The sequence below is a fragment of the Phoxinus phoxinus genome, assembly GCF_949152265.1.
Source record: "Phoxinus phoxinus genome assembly, chromosome: 12".
NCBI lineage: Eukaryota > Metazoa > Chordata > Actinopteri > Cypriniformes > Leuciscidae > Phoxinus > Phoxinus phoxinus.
The window spans coordinates 4,593,031-4,606,471 of record NC_136887.1 but is presented as its reverse complement, the minus strand read 5'-3'; the positions used below and the strand labels follow the sequence as shown (position 1 = coordinate 4,606,471).

The 13,441-nt window shown below is 36.9% G+C and overlaps 1 protein-coding gene across 5 annotated transcripts in view; it reads right to left on the bottom strand.

Moving 5' to 3' along the window:
- Window positions 1-8,605, bottom strand: part of LOC307007795 (UDP-N-acetylglucosamine--peptide N-acetylglucosaminyltransferase 110 kDa subunit) — a 32,720-nt gene extending 24,115 nt beyond the window's left edge. For 2 of the 5 annotated variants that reach the window (XR_013799685.1, XM_079630156.1), the window contains exons 1-3: window positions 8,157-8,605; window positions 6,307-6,457; window positions 3,142-3,385 (exon numbers count right to left, since the gene is read on the bottom strand). Coding sequence is in view for 2 of the 5 variants with exons in the window: in XM_079630156.1 (XP_079486282.1) it covers window positions 3,142-3,385; window positions 6,307-6,457; window positions 8,157-8,193 (432 nt within the window). In the remaining 3 variants the exon portion in view is untranslated. Of the gene's footprint in view, window positions 1-3,141; window positions 3,386-6,306; window positions 6,488-8,156 lie in introns of all 5 variants that reach the window. The other 3 variants (XR_013799686.1, XM_079630155.1, XM_079630157.1) reach the window with 3 other exon arrangements.
- Window positions 8,606-13,441: the final 4,836 nt, after the last annotated feature.

The following is a 13,441-nucleotide window of genomic DNA, read 5'->3' as shown; positions in this document are numbered from 1 at the left end:
CACATTTTAGTAACTTATAAACTTGATAGTTTTAGTCAAGTTTTAGTCGACGAAAACACAAAAAGGTTTTAGTCAATTTTAGTAAAAAAAAAAAAGAAAGAAAAAAAGTAGGCTAGTCTTTAATAAATTAATTTAGGTTAAAAAGTATTGGAAATGGGCTTAGGTTTGATAGGTTGCAGCAAGTTGCAATACATAAAACAACAGTTAACCTTAAAACCTTTGCATAATAAACTAGACTTTCTGAATAATTCGATTGGTTGGGTCCTTACATGCGCTTCGCGAGGCACACACGCACACTAGCACACACACGCAAGGTCTCTCGCTCCCTTTCTCTGCTGTGCGCGCGCTACACATGCGCGCTCTTGCTCGCTCTATCTAGATTTCGAGAGATTCAGATTTGCGGGCAATTCTGAAATTATCGTACATTATGGGATTTTTTTCATTATTGATTGTACATCGTTCAACAACGATTAGAATGAGGCATTGCTAAAACTTTTTTTTTAGCTCAAAACAGACCGATTTCACGCAAAATAGGCAGAAATGACATGCATTGTGAACATCAGACTTATAATCATTTTCGTTCCATCTCGTCTCGTCAACGAAAACTCGAAAACGTCTTGTCATGTTTTAGTCACCTTAGAGCCATTTTTAGCTAGTCATCGTAACGTTATCGTCATAAAAAAAGGTGCGTCAACGAAATAATTCGAAATAATATCGTCATCGTTGACGAAAACAACATTGTTCCCGACACACAACGCAGTATGCTTCGTAAGCATTTCCAGGTACTGACCTTAACCAAGAAAACTCGTTCTTTTCAAGCCAATTTTTATTGAACTTGCATTTCCCCATGTTGCTAGCAATATTAGCTAACGTTACCTACTGTATCAACCGTTGCTGTAGAGGCTACACTCGCTAACGTAATCAAAAGCTGAGCAGTACGCTCTGTTACTATGGTTACGTTCTGAACTAACCATAAACAATGCAGCGCATAGACTACCGGGAAGAAATATATTTGGCTGAACAGATTGACTGCATTTTCGCGGTGACATGAGAAAAAATATTTAAGACCCATCAAATCTGAAAATAAGACAAAATAATACTTTTTAAGGCCTTATTTTCAGGAAATGTAATATAAGACTTTTTAAGACTTTTTAAGGACCCGCGGCCACCCTGACCGAACAGTTCAATACGAATACGTGTATCATTACACCCCTAATATTTATGTCTGATGCGGTGTTTGTTCTCTCCTTGTACAGCGACCTTGAGCTTGGGAAAGGCGCTTTATAAATAAAACTTATATTGCAAATCATCAAAAGGAGGAGAAAAATCAACAGTTCAATAAACAAGTAGTTAAGTCACTTACATTTTAGACACAATATCGACTGCTTTTGTTCTGTTTCAGCGGCGAAAATGGTTCCAAACTAAGATCACAGCAAAACCATAGCGCATCTCACAGCAACACTGAGCCATGTTTTATTACTGCGCTTTGAACAAATCGGTTGAGTCAAAGACTCAATGACCCATTCATAAACAACTGCCTCATTCTTGAATGCGATATTGCATATCATCAAAATTATAATTTTGTCAAGTCACATTAATTTATAAAGCACTTTTACAAAACAGATTGTTTCAAAGCAGCTTTTTTTTTTTACAGAGATAATAGGAAAATGCAACAAAGTTTGTTCCAGAAGAAAATAGTGTCAAAGTCCAGCTCAGTGTTGTCAAAAATATCGATATTTCGATAAATATCGATACTGAAATATTTGAACGGTACCAATACTAATTTCCCGAAGTATCGATACTAGCCGAGCGGTCACTTTCACTTCTCTCCAAAGGCGCGTTGACAAACACCACACGTGACGCACTCGTCTCATTCGCTCTGGTTAAATAGCAAAAGTGAAATGAATGGAAAGATGGCGAGGGCGGCGTCCCCGCGACCGGCTTTGGTTGATTGATAAAGAACACCGCGAGCGGGCATGTCGGAGAATAGCGCGGACACGCGTAAAAACACACCGCGAGCGGGCATGTCGGAGTCAGAGAATAGCGCAGACACGCGCTTCACACTGCGAGCGGGCTGCGGGCACCCAAAAGATTGTTTGACAATCAATAATCCCTCACATCACTCATTTTTTAAAATTATTTTATAGGTGAAAACAGACTTAAGGAACAGGCTCCAGGGGTACCATTTAGCAAGCATAGGCTACGCTCAGCATCAGGGGTGTTTGTTGTTTGGACAGACCTTTCCCCACTGCTAAAAACAATCCTAAAGGAAACACTGTAACTCTTCTCATTTTAACTTTTCTGAAACATTAACCAAGATGGCCTAGTATTGTTGTTGATATGAGTCTGTGTTGTCTCGTAATTCTTAAAGTTAACATAATCTGACTGAGGAATCTTAGACAAGTAAATATTTTAACTGTGGTCAAATGTAAATTAACTTGTGCCTATTTAACTTTATTCAGAAAATTATTATTTAATTCTGCAATTTGCCTTCATTAGCGATTATCATCAATTTGATTACACAGATATTAATTAAACTAAACAGCTAGACAATGGCATCTCTGAATTCAATAATGAAATGCCTTTAACTGAAAATGTAATGTTTAATCTTATTATTATAAATTACTGACACTCTATCCTCCAATTTGATACTGTTAAGTGCTTTTTTGTTACAGTAGGCTATATTTTAATCTTTGATAACAGTAGGTTATACAAATACAACGGGTCATGTTAGCCCTGGTCCAATTAAAAAAATATTAACAGATAGAACTCAGGACATTTTCATGTAAAATGTACCTCATTGTCATGTTCTAGACTTGTTATATTTAGCTTTAAATTAAAAAAATACCCCCTTAATATTGTGGCAGTTTTTTTCTCTGTGGAGTGGTATCGAATATCGATATTTTTCAAGGTATCGTATCGAAGTTAGAAATTCTAGTATCGTGACAACACTAGTCTCCAGCTTAAGTAAGATCAGTGATGTTTAATTTTTGTTTTAGAAAAAGTTATTAATTTAGTTTATATATATATATAGCCGATTTGGAGACAACCGTGTCATCGTCCAGCTCAGCTCAGTTCTCATATAATGGTGTCAATGCAGGCAGATCAATAATATTGTTGAATATTAAACGTTGAACTCACAGGGTTGTACTGGAGAGCGGAGACGTAGGCTTGAACGGCCCCCTCCATGTCTCCTGCTGCCACCAGCGCCGCTGCCAGGTTGATGTATCCGTCGATGAAGTCCGGTTTGAGGCGGAGCGCGTGGCGGTAGTGCTCGATGGCCTCCTGTAGCTGACCCCGCTCCTTGTACACATTGCCCAGGTTGGAGTACGCCTCAGCCAGCATGGGGTTCTGCTTGATGGCCAGCGTGCTGAAGTGGGCCGACCTGCAGACACAACCACAATTAAGAGGATGAGACTGGACGTGTTCCTGTTATATCCAGCAAACGCACTCCCTGTTCTGTTCTCAAAAAGAAAAGGTTATTTCTGGACATAATTACAGCCATCTTTAAACGTTATACTTTCGGAAACTGTGTCATATTTTAAACTTTTTTTTTTTTACAGAGCTGCCCACTTGCTTCTACTGCAAGTGTGCTTTCCATTCATTGTACAGTGTGGATGGATCATAATTATTGCCTGTGGAAACTGACAGCAAGCCATAGAAAAGAAAACATGTTTGAATTGTCATAATTAATAGGGCTGCAACAACTAATCATTAAAATTGATAATAAAAGTACTAGTGCTGGAACAGATCTCGGTTGATCCGCACGGACCAGTTGCCCCGTGGTTCGGCACGCATGGGATTCGCGGATTAACTGCTAAATTTGACCATCATAGAGTTAAAGTTTTAGCCTGGGAAATTAGAGATTTGCTCTACAACTCCGTCTGGCCAAGAGCCCATTTCCAATTTTTCCAAATCGAGGCACCAAATCGGAAGCGTTGAGGTGGGCTTTACACGATGACCGTCGCTCTGATTGGTTTTAGATCTATCCAATTGTCCGTTAGGGACGCCCCTTTGGAAATGGGCTGTGAATGAACCTTCCCCAGACCCACAGTTACAACTGAGAAGGGTCTGGTGTCAACCAGACTATGAAAGTTTATAATTTGGACATGTTATGTCTTGCCAATTTTACCGTAGAAGCGGCGAAAATCGGGACTCGCGCGTTCTGTACACACAGCAGAGAGAACAGACACATAAACACCAAATGTTGTCTAAATGCCCGTCTCGGCAAGTGTTCTCTCGGTTACGTCATAAGTGAACAGTTGAGAAAGGAACGGATATTTGTCAGTTTTTTTGGCCGGTGCAGTCGGTCTTAAAGTGACAGCAGCCTAATATTCCTGCTGGTGTCCGTCATTAATGTTAATAAAACAACAACATAAAGCTTTAGCAAATATGAAACATTATTTAATTTCTACAGTGAACAAAGTGTTTTATTTTACACTTAGGCTAAATTATTAATCTCTGTACATGAATACTACTGTCAGACTTTGTAACTTTGTTATTTAGCATTCATCTCGGCTTGTAATTTGTGTATTTGTTCTTATTTTATTACTCACTTGTTTTAAATAATGTGTGAACTTTATCAGTTAGTTAGCCTCAAGTACGCCTCAAATACGAGAAAATGAACATGTGGTTCCCAGACCACGTCTCAATGAGACTAGGTCTGACGTTAGCCAGGCGACCACTAGAAAGTACCGAAAACTAATTTGATTATCGGTTATTGTCATCAGCGACTCATGCGCGTCAGTCACGTTGCTCTACGGTACAGAATAACACATTTCTAAGAACAAAATGCCAATGGAAAACAGCGGAGGACACGGATTGAGCCGCTGCGGGAAAGATGACCAAGAAAGAAAACATGAGAATGCTTTATACTTACAAGTGCTGCAAACAAAAGCATGAGCATTTACCGCGGCTTAGCCTATCGTGCTCTGTCCCGCGTGCATTTCAATTTAGCATATTCTGACATCCACGAGTCTCTGTTGAAAGGACAGCGCACCCAAACATTCTGTCATCACATCAATTCTGTTTACTCACCCTCAAGATGTCCCAAACCTGTATGAGTTTCTCTCTTCTGCTGAACATAAAGGAAGATATCCTGAAGAATATGGGCAACCGAACCGCTGATGGACCCCATTGACTTCCATATTATGAGGGGGAAAAACACATTGGAAGTCAATGGGGCCCATTAACAGTGTATAATATAATTACTATGTTTAGATGAGGAATGCGTTTCTCATACCTCGTACAAATTAACATTTTGTGCTTGTTTTTTGTTTATTAACATTTTTAACACGGTCATTTTAACTTCTGCTTTAAAATGGCAAGCAATCAATTGTTTTTGGTTTAGAATGTAATCGTTATATTTTTGCACATAATGTATAGCATAGCCTACATAAATACTTTCACTATGTTTGTTTTCATAGATTGTATATTGCACATTGTTTGGAGAACAATATTGGTCAGGATGTGGAATAAAAAAAAATGGATTAAAATGAATTTATTCGAATACCGGTAATACAATTTTGGGGGATTTTGCAACAAATGAATTTAAAGAAATAATCAACAAATTAACATTATCAAAATAACTGATAGTTGTAGCCCTAGTAATGATGAGATTCTACTTCTATTTGATTTTGAGCTTTTAGAAAAATAGTTTCCACTTAATAATAATATCCACTTTTAAGTCCTTAAACACTCGTTTTTTGGGGTCGACAGCTTATAAAAACGTATTTCTGTGTTTCTTAGCTTGTTTGCTGTACACTTTGTCACACAGCAGCTTTTAGGCATTTTTCTGTATTTAGTTAGAAGCAAGAAATGACAAGGAGGCAGCCTCTCCTAATGCAAAGTCAATGGAGACTGTTGGATTGTTCCCCGCCTCCACTCACTCACTCACTCAGAGATCCACTGGTTGACGATCACACGTTGATCTGAGGTAGTGTGTGACGTCAGAAACACCAGCGATTTCAAACCGTGTTTTTGAGACTGTCTTTGGTTCACTGCAGTTTTAAGCAGAAAATACTCAGCAATGCTGTCCACTTATGAACTTACACACGGTTTGTCTTAAAGCAGATTAAAAACACCACAAATGTAATTTTCACCACTGGGGGACTTTACAAACATAATGGGCAGATCCCTAGAGGCGTCCTCGCGAGGCTGATGACGCTTTGAAGTGACAATGAGTGATCCATTTGATTTCTCAATTCATGACCCCTTTGAGGCATTAAGGCATTGATTAAAACCCAATCAATAGAGCCCTGACACCACACCGTCACAGATGGCGCTCCACGAAGACGCCCATCTCACCTGTCAAGCCTGCGACACTGGAAGTGTATGGAGGAGAGCAGCAGCAGGACGCCGGTGTTATCGGGCTCCTGCCTCCACAGCTGCATGCAGTGGCGCTCGGCCGCCTCGAAGTCCCCCGACTGATACTCCCGGTGCGCCAGCTCTGCCAACCCTTGGAAGGAAAGCAAACGTTTGGTTGGTTCTGGAGCACCAACACAACCCAGAGGGGGGAAACAACATGTTAGAAGAAATGAAAATGAGGTCAAATAATAAAAATAATAAAAAAAGAACAGTGGTGCTGTTAAAAAAATAAAAAACTAGTGCTGCGAAACCATTAATCGCATCCAAAATAAGTTTATTTTAACATTATGTGTGTTAATGTGTATAATAATTTTGTATATATATATTTGTATACAGTATCATGCAAATATTTCTTAAATATATACATGCATGTGTGTGTATTTATATATACAACATTATACACACACAAATTTTGGATGCGATTAGGCTAATTGTTGCCCAGCAATATAAATAACACTATAGTGTGGAACCATTTTTATGCTGTGTTTTTAACAACAACAACCATCACTGCATAAAACTGCAAATTTTCCAAAACTAGATTTGATGGTTCCAGTAATGATGATAACACTTCTGATGCACTGACATCAAAAATATATATCATAAAAAGAAAAAGAAAAGAAAAAAAAAGAAAGTCAGCAACTGATGATCTAAAATGACTCAAATTAATGATTTTAATAATGTTTCAAAATTGTTAATGAATTAAAAATAATTTAACTAGAAGTATACTATAAACTATATAGGCTACTAGTATACTATATATAAATGTTAAACTCTTAGAGTTGTAAAGATGTAAAGGATTAAAAGGAATGGGGATGGAAATGAAAAACAGAGATGAGGTTTGATGTTAAGGAGTATGAAGTATGAGTATGAGCGTGCAAAGAAAGGACAGATTATACATTACAATATAACATATAGGTTGGGTAAAATTCAGAGTTTAAGAACTGGCTTCCTTTCACTTCGTTAGTGTAGAGAGGGACAGAAAGAGGAATTTCCTTGCAGTTTATAATAATTCAACAACACAAATACAAAATTGAGGAATTGCATTCATCCAAAAAAAGCTAAATAATGTCATGGTCTTATTTTGATGCAGTTATTCTTTGTGTTTGGCTCCATTTAAAATGAAAGCATTCTGGGAAACGAGGTATCCATCATGGCTCATAAAATTATTATACATAATTATACAAAACGAACCGAAATTAGCCATTTAAACACTGAATATTAACACGTAATGTTTCTAAATGTTGTATATAGTAATATCTTTAAAGGTTTTCACACTGAAAAATGAAATAGGCCTACTTATAACTGCACTACACTAGAATAGTTGGAGCAATTTCTTTCCATTTCCATAATGTAAAGTAGGCCCTCTTTTCTAGCCTCTGTTTAAATTTAGGAATGGAGAAGTAATTTTCAATTCTTAATGGCACAATCCTGATTCACACACTGCAACTACCGATTATCGACTAGATGTTATGAGTGAACAAATGATCATTTTACAAACTGCCGTCCATAAAGTAAACAGTAACAGTAACGTTAGATGGAAGAGACTCACGCCATCGTAACCAGGTTAGTTATTACTACTTAGATTTCACTAATGGTTCATAACTACCATTAAAATCTGCACATAAATCTACCTGGACAAACTACTTGACAGTTTAATCATGACACGGACGCAAAAAGGTCAGTATTACAGAGTTATTAAACCTGCCACACAAATAAGCTAGTTTTCAAATGAATAAAAGCGGGAGATTATAATCAACAAAAGCGAAAACTGCCGTTATTGTCATGGTTACCTGTGCTATCAGCCACGTTCCCCACCGAGCTCGCCATCTCTCCTTCACTCTTCACCGAATCCTGCGAGGCGGCGGACAGTGTCGCGGTTTAATATAAGGTGTAAAATATGAAGGTCTCGACTTTATTTAATATGTTTAAAATCAGATTCAGATATTATGGCGAAAAATCTTCGGTAAACAGCCTGCGGTCTTGCTGCTGCTAGGCTAACACACTACGGGAGAACGCGGACAAATTCACGGAATCTGACGCGCACGGCCAACGTCTTGAATCGTTTTTCTCGATGTCACTTGTTCAAATAATATCTATCTATGAGTCTAAGAGCTCAACTATAGATGGCTAGTTAAACATGCGAATTTATGATCGATACTTTCACCATGGCGGAATTTTTAGCTAACAATGGCTTTCCACTCTCCACCGAAATGGCGGATGTGACCGGAACTTCTTTTTCGAGGAGGAGGGGCGTGGATGTTAAAAAAGTAGAGCCATAGCGCGCGATTCCTACAGAACTAATATGAAAGGAAATATCGACAATTCTGAGTTAGTACATATATCAGATATAGAAAAATAAGAATGTTTAATCATCTATATCAGGTTTTCTTTTCAAATCCTAATACTGTTTGTGTACTCTGAAAATCCACTGCTCTTTGGCTTCTTGCGCTGTATCATTGCGCGAGCAGCAGCACTACAGATCAAATTGCGGTAGATTAAATATGGCCGCGTTCAAACAGGGGTGTGGGTGCAAACCGGTGCAAACAACACACAGTTTAGGCGGGAACTATTTGCACTGCATTCCCTCACACCATCTATGTTTGAATTAAAGCAAGATACAACATGTGAGTTCAAATAAACATTTAAATAATAGATATGAACTTACTTCCCCATTTGATTATAACAGTTGATGGGCCCTTTTGGCTTATGGAAGTAAACTAGAAGTCAATGGGGTCCATAAACTTTTTGGTTACCCATATTCTTCCAAAAATCGTATTTTGTGTTCAGCCGAAGATTCATACAGGTTTGGAACAACTGGTTCTGGATTAAATTACAACAAACTATCAATCATTATTTTCCTGTGTAGCCAATCACTGTAAAGCTGCTTTGAAACTATCTTTATTGTATAAAGCGCTATTTAAATGAACGTGACTTGACTTAACAGTACACTCAGAAAATGGTTCTGCATGGCAAGTTTTCTGAAATGTTATGTTTAAATTAGCAAATGAGGCATTACCTAAATAAATATGCACTAATTTGCATGAATTTCCAGAACAGAAATCTAAACATAAAGCCAGGTAAAATTCTTGTTTCATCGACATATAGGCTATAGTTAAAGGTTTTTACAGAGGAGATTTTGGATTTCTCTTTCTATATCTCCACAAATCAGAAACTAGTGGATCTATCGGTGTGGAAAAGCACTCGATTGAAAAGTGTAAAAGACAAACTTTATGTTAAAGCCAACTTAAAATCTTGTCTTAAAAATTAAAATAGGTGAATTTAGGTTGAATCATGCACCCATACTTTTAATTTTATTTCAATGTTTGTTTTATTTTCAAGTAAGGTAACGATACAGACATTCACAAACTCAAACATTGTTTGCAAACTTATCCAGTGTTTTAATATTTCTGCATTTCTTTGTCAGCAAATTCAGCAGTTTTGTTACAGTGCTTTTACAAGCTCAGAGAGATCTAGAATTTGTTGACTTAATATACAATGTCTTGACTTGGTGAACTGGATTTTGACATTTGATTTATTTTTAATTATTTAAGTCAACCTTTATTTATATAGCGCTTTTTACAATACAGATAGTTTCAAAGCAGCTTTTACAGTGATAACAGGAAAATAATACAACAAAGTTTGTTTCGGCTGTACACCAGATCTAGAAGAAAATAGTGTCATATAGTCCAGCTTAAGTTCAGTGATGGACAGTGATATAAACCAATAAGAACTATGCACGCTTGTTTTGGTGTCACAATAAAGTACTATTTAGTCATTTTTAAACGATCACAAACAAAAAAATTGAAATTCACCAATTTAAACTTGTTTGAATCCAGTCTCAAAGTTAAATCCTGAGGGCCTGTACACATTTAAAAAACGAATTTGTGCCTCTTGATCAATTTAATTAATTAAAATAATCTAAAGTAACACGATTTTTAAAATTGTGTTACAATGCGGTAACCATATGCAGAAGGATGGTGACCGTGTTCGGCACTCAGTACAAACATTAAACCTCACACTTGGACCTAAGCTAATATTTATTGATACTATGTAAAAAGTGGTTTTCATTTAATTGAACAATAGTATTTCACTTTCATTGGAAGTAACCAAGTTAGATAAAATTATAATGTTGGCAATTTTATAAGGACAAAATTTAAACGTATTAACATGACAAAATTTGGTAACACTTTACAATAAGGTTCATTATTAATTACCTAGTTAACATAACTAAGAATGAACATACATTTGAACTGTTTTGCTCATGTTAGTTAATACATTAACTAATGTTAACTAATGAACCTTATTGTAAAGTGTTACCCAAAATGTTCTCTATTAGGAATGGCAAAACTTTAGGAAATTAAAAATAAATCTTCACTGTAAAAAAAAAATGTTGGTTTAACTTAAAAAAGCAAGTACCTTGTTGCCTTAAAATTTTGAGTTCGTTGTAATAAAAAATTTGAGTTAATACGATGAAGAATGCTTTAATAAACACAAACTCAAAACAGTGTTATCTTCACACATTAGTTATCAAAGTTGATTTGACAAAAGATAAAAAGTTGTGCTAACAAATCATGAAAATATTTTTTTACAGTGTTTAGTAGTCTTGACTAAATTATTTTAAGTTCATACAACAAGATTACAACAAATCATTTTAAACTAATTAGACTTTGCTGGAAATTTTTTATTTAATTTCGTTGAGAAGTTTTCCTTAAAACAAGTTTGTTTGACAACGAATTTTTTGTTTAGTGTAATAACGGCAACAGTCAGCAGAGGGCATGACGCACACGTTCATCACACACACACACACACACACACACACACACACACACACACTCTCTCACACACACAGAGCGGAACATTGAGCAGAGAGCGCAGAGCGCCGACACACACACACACACTCTCACACACGCAGAGCCGAAAGCTTAGTGCGCACAGGGTCAATGCAATCTGACTTTAAACGCTCTTCAGTCAATCTACCATCTTGCTTTGCCCCATAAATCTGGTGTGGGTAAGTTGACCCAGTGCCCAAGTCATGAAAAATGTCACTGTAAAAAAATTGTTGGTTTAACTTAAAAAAGCAAGTTACCTTGTTGCCTTAAAATTTTGAGTTTGTTGTAATTAATTTTTTTTTAGTTAATACGATGAAGAAGAATGGTTTAGTAAACAGGAACTCAAAACAGTGTTATCTTCACACATTAGTTATCGAAGTTGATTTGACAAAAGATAAAAAGTTGTGATAACAAATTATAAAAAAATATTTTTTTACAGTGTTTAGTAGTCTTGACTAAATTATTTTAAGTTCATACAACAAGATTACAACAAATCATTTTAAACTAATTAGACTTTGCTGGAAATTTTTTATTTAATTTCGTTGAGAAGTTTTCCTTAAAACAAGTTTGTTCAATAGCTAATTTTTTGTTTAGTGTAATAACGGCAACAGTCAGCAGAGGGCATGACGCACACGTTCATCACACACACACACACACGCAGAGCCGAAAGCTTAGTGCGCACAGGGTCAATGCAATCAGAGCTGACTTTAAACGCTCTCCAGTCAATCTACATGTTGCTTTGCCCCCATAAATGGTGTGTGGGTAAGTTGACCCAGTGCCCAAGTCATCCTTCAGGCCTCACGTCTCCCGAAAGCTGAGGGAAGCAAACATACGCCAAATCAATTCAGCTTTCTCGGACAGATTGACGTGTCTAAAGGCCCGCGCTCATTAACTTTTCTCTCTCAAGAGCCGATCTGTATGGGAAAGGGTTGACATCACTGCTCGAAAGGCTGCTTGAGAGTGTGTTGGTTCAGTGTGTGTGAGTTTGCCCCACTTTACGCTGCCGGTGCGCTCGGCTGTTGCCCTGGGAAAAGCTGAGTGATGTCATGGCCGTGTTTCGGGCAATTGTATCTGACATCTTTTATCTTTGTGCAAGCCGGGCCCTGCTGGCCGAGGCAGGTTAGATCTCCCGTTAAAGGGTCCGGTGTCATTTATCCACAGGCTTTCACACAACCTCTTGCTATTTTAGGCAACACATGAATGGAAAGAGGGTCACTCGTATAAGTCGTCTACAGACCCGCTCATTGAAAGCCGAGGTTTTGGGAAAGCAGGATTTGTTTTGCCTCGGTTTTCTCTCAGACCGGCCGACCCACATATTTCAGGTCGTATCAGCTCAATGTTCCCATAAAACAATGACCGTGTCTATTTCAGTTCTGCACTCTTTAATAAGCCCCCACTTTTGATTGTGCTTTGAGGTAAACTCTTGGTTTAGAGTTTGATATTTGCATTGTCATGGTTACTACTGTGTGAGGAGAGCAAATGTGTGCTACCAAAACAGAGCGTTTCTCACCATCTCCGCTGAATACTGTGTGCTTTAGCTCTTCTCATGCATATTCCTGTTGCTGCACATGTTTGCATAGCCTACACTGTAAAACTTGTTTTTTTTTCTGTGAAATAACGTATAATAATAGTATAAAATATCAGACACCTGAAATCTACTGTGATTCTACAGTATTTACAGGTGAAACTCGAATAATTAGAATATCGTGCAAAAGTTCAACTGCAACTAAAAGTTTATCACAACTTTTTATCTTTTGTCAAATCAACTTCGATAACTAATGTGTGAAGATAACATAATATTTTGAGTTTCTGTTTATTAAACCATTCTTCTTCATTGTATTAACTCAAAATTTTAATTACAACAAACTCAAAATTTTACGGTAACAAGGTAACTTGCTTTTTTAAGTTAAACCAAAAAAATTTTTAACAGTGCATATAGACTCATTACATGCAAAGTGAGATATTTCAAACCTTTATTTGTTATAATTTTGATGGCTTACAGCTTATGAAAACCTTTTCACAATATTCTAATTTTGAATTTGGGGTTTTCAAAAGCTGTAAGCCATAATCATCACAATTTAACAAATAAAGGCTTGAAATATCTCACTTTGCATGTACTGAGTCTATATAATATATTAGTTTCACCTTTTAATTAAGTTGAATTACTGAAATAAATGAACTTTTGCACCATATTCTAATTGTTCGAGTTTCACCTGTAAATACTGTGGAATTGCTTTCACTAAAAA